Genomic DNA, 3,898 nt, shown 5'->3' on the forward strand with positions numbered 1-3,898 from the left:
TTCTCCCCCCCCCCCCCCTCATCTCTCCGATCCTCCAGTCCTGACTGGAGGAACAGACAGGGAAGGGGACTGGCACAGCTGGCTCTGCCTCTAGAGAAGCAGAGCCCGCTGTCAATCAGCCCGCGGGGTGGATCTCAACAGTATTGTCGGGATCCATCGCGGCTGAGGCGCTACTCTACGCTCTCGGCATATAGTGGGCAATAGCTGAGTTTTGGATCACCGGAGGACATTAGTATATGTCCTCCCCTGACCCTGAAGAGAACTATGGGCAAAAAAGGTTCCCCCGCAGTTCTTCTTTTAAGCAACTGTGCACTTCCAACTTCCACAACAGTTAGGTAAAAGCCTTTCGTCTTTGTTTTTTGTGTCCCCGCATGGCTATGTCCCTGTTCAGAAAGCCAGCTCCATGACGGCATGGCTTGGTGAGGAGGCACTCGAGTGGCCTGCCTAGAGCCTGACCTCAACCCCACTGAAGACTTTTGGGATGAATTGGAAATTATTGCGAGCCAGGTCTTCTCGTCAAGCACCTGTATCTGACCTTACAAATTTGTGGGTGCAATTTCTACAGACACACCCATCTTATTGAAAGGCTGCCCAGAAGAGTGGTGGCTGTTATACATGCAAGGACGGGCCAAATCTATATTAATGACCATGATTTCGAAATGGGATGTCAAACAAATTCACATACACTGAGTGGCCAGATTTTTATGACCACCCCATCAGTACTTCGTTGGGCCACGAGATAACTCCACCAGATGACTTTGTTGGGCCACGAGATGACTCCACGATATGTTGAAAGGTTATGCGAGGAATCTGACACTGCACTGTTGCCCCTTCTGTTGTCTTGTACCAGTCTTGCCACTCTCCGTGCTGCCCTAACATTGACTAGTCGCTGGCGGCCACAATTCGCACGATCAGACCCAGATTTTCGGCTGACAGTCCAGTCTTTAAACACTTTAACAACAGCTGCTCTTGAACATTTAACACATTCTGCTGTTTTGCTGATACTCGCTCCATGGCTCCGAGCACCAACAATCATCCCACGTTCAAAGGCTGTTAAATCGCATTGTTTACCCGTATCTTCAGAAAAAAATCACTTCTACTGTCGTGGTAAACAACCTGCTTCCCTATTTATAATGGTCTGGCCCTCTAGCAACTTCAGCACAAAATTATAGCTAATTTACCTACAAACGTCAGGTGGTCATAATAAACTGGCCACTCAGTGTATATGTTATTGTCAGGTGTCCACAAACATTTGTCCATATAATGTATATGTGACATATTTGGCAATATTTGTAAATTTAGAAATATAGATTTGGTGCTGGATTCACAACATGTATGCTAAGAACAAAGAGCATTTACCTCAAAATATATCCATGTTGCCCCAATTACAGTAAAATTCTTCCAATCCTATTTTCTGCAGCCTGTGCTTTGCATGCCCTAATGGCACAGCTACCCTCTCTGTGTGTAGAGGAGATTTACTTCACCCAAGAAGAACTGATTGAAATGACGATGGCTCTCTGTTCCCTGCTTTCCAAAAATATCCTCCTCCAGCCAGTATGTATCTTTAATTCTCAGCTCAAGCCACAGCTTTTTTGTATTGGGGATGGAACAAGCAAGTGTTAAAAGCTCTATTTACTTTTTATTGCTGTCTGTGTCCCCAATTGGAAGATTTTCTCCCAAAGGAAGCGAGACAAAATGTCCCTACTTGCTGTCTAAATGACAGGTGGCAGACAGAATATGAGACGAAGGGAAATCTTCCCAGTGGGGACACTTAAAACCGACATGGGCTCCAACTTTTTTCCACTCTATCCAGAAAAGAAAACGTTTTGGCTAGAGTTGGGCTTTCTTGTCTTTTTGGTTGTTTTTTCTTTTCTCTAGAATTGTTAGATGTAAAAGCGGAGGTGTCATTCATTGAGTCATTGTCAGTTAATGAGATGATTACATGTGTATATTGAGTGGCATGCTATGAGAGTTACTCAAATTAAACAGAAAACAAACATTATTTTGTGTTCATGTTTGTAATAAAATGTTTTCGCATATTATTCATAATGCATCATTTTTAGCCTGCTCAGTTTTTGTAAATACTTAGACATCAGGTAAATATTAAATTAGGCAGCCTTTGCTGAATTCACATGGGAAGTGTAAAACGCAACATGTGACTTGAAGCCAAGGTTTGGGACCAGGTGGTGAGAGGCACCAACCAACCGCCAGTAAGAGCGCTTTCTGTTTGAAAAAAACACTGCCGTGCAATTATCAGCAACATTGTCAAACTGCCATGTGCACGGCTTCCTCAGGTCTGCAGGAGGGATGTGCCCTTTCGGCTGCCTGTCGGGTCTGTGTATACCTCCTGCAGACCTGTCCATTCCTCCTGAAATTTATACCAGGAGCATTGCATTTCTGTGTGGACAGGTTGGCAGACACTATTCATCTGCAGGCCTCTGCTTCCAGAACCAAGCCAAAGAGCCCAGCTTAAGTACACGCCCTGGTCCCCCAAGCCTACCAAACCGGTTCACATGCCCTCTTTGCAATGAAGCAGTGCCCCCACTTGTGCAAGTGGAGGGTAGTGTGTTGGCCTTTGCGACAGTTTAGGAGTGGGAAGTCCAGGACTCTTAGGTTCACTCCATTGTTTCTCAGGATTACCAGCTGAATTTGTAAACTTCTCCCCCTGTACGCTTCATGCTAGGGCTGCATCCAACTAATCGATCGATAATGAGAATAGTTGTCAACTATTCTCATTATCGATTAGTTGGTTGGATCCCCTAGCTCTCTCATCCATGCTGGGAGGAGGGCACAGCAAGCCAGTGGGCGGGTGCAATAGCCAACCTGCTATTAGTATTGCAATTTGAAATGGCCAATAGCAGGCTGCACGCGCCCACTACCTGATGTATTTACATTTTGCTGCCGTCTGCGGAATCTTGCCACTGGCAGCCGTCATTCCCTGGCTGAATCTATTCAAGTGCCTTGTGATTTACAATATACAGTGTATGTGTGTGTATATGCATATGTATGTATATATGTATGTATGTGTGTGTGTGTATGTGTGTATGTGTGTGTGTATATATATGTATATATATAAAGTCATTTTCAGCTTGACAAATTCTGCTGTGGGAGGTGTGTTGCAGCTCCCACTCAGTGTGATCGCCCGTGCTGGAACGCACAGTACAGCAATGCTGTGCGTCCCAGCGCAGTGTGATTGCAAGAAATTGTGCATGCAGTTTTAATCTGAAGTAAACTTTGTAACACTTTATTTGTGTATTTTATTTTCAATTAAGTATTGTATTTAATTTTTTTTTATCTGATTAATCGAGAAAATAATTGGCCAACTAGTCGTATATGAAAATAAACATTGGTTGCAGCCCTACTTCCAGGGGTGGGAGAAGCCAAAGATAGACTTTGCAAAGTACACTTCCTCTTAACATGTCACAAGACTCTGACATAAGCTGGATACACACTGATTACATCTTAGGTGCTTTCTTCCAAAATTTGATCGGTTGAAGGACTCTATTCCCTTGACAGAAGTCGATCATTAGATCAACTTTTGCCAAAGGAACATGTTGTGAATTTCTCGTCCAAATGGTGGTTGCGGCCAGTCGGCTGCAAGCACAATTTGGGTATCCTGTCAGGGGCTGGCACCACTGTCAGAATACGTTATACAATTGTTTATTGATTTTTTAAACAATACTCCATATATTTTACATATTACAAAGTAGACAAACATTCAGCAATAAAACAAAACCATACATTTACAATATTCCCCTCCAGCTTTTATATTTTACTAATTATTCATAAACCAATTTATATATGCACGGGGCTATACACATCTATTACTCCCTTTTAACACAAGTGGTTCTGTTTGTAATTATCTGTGACCGTGACAGTGGTGATTACCTTAGGAACT

At 43.4% G+C, this 3,898-nt stretch overlaps 1 protein-coding gene across 1 annotated transcript in view; it reads left to right on the plus strand.

Moving 5' to 3' along the window:
- Positions 1 to 3,898, plus strand: part of GPAT2 (glycerol-3-phosphate acyltransferase 2, mitochondrial) — a 66,564-nt gene that overhangs the window by 51,557 nt on the left and 11,109 nt on the right. Inside the window, exon 15 of the mRNA XM_018569324.1 lies at positions 1,421 to 1,554. Within this exon, the coding sequence (XP_018424826.1) occupies positions 1,421 to 1,554 (134 nt within the window). The remainder of the gene's footprint in view (positions 1 to 1,420; positions 1,555 to 3,898) is intronic.

Source organism: Nanorana parkeri, unplaced genomic scaffold, assembly GCF_000935625.1.
Source record: "Nanorana parkeri isolate BGI_ZX_2015 unplaced genomic scaffold, ASM93562v1 scaffold1321, whole genome shotgun sequence".
NCBI lineage: Eukaryota > Metazoa > Chordata > Amphibia > Anura > Dicroglossidae > Nanorana > Nanorana parkeri.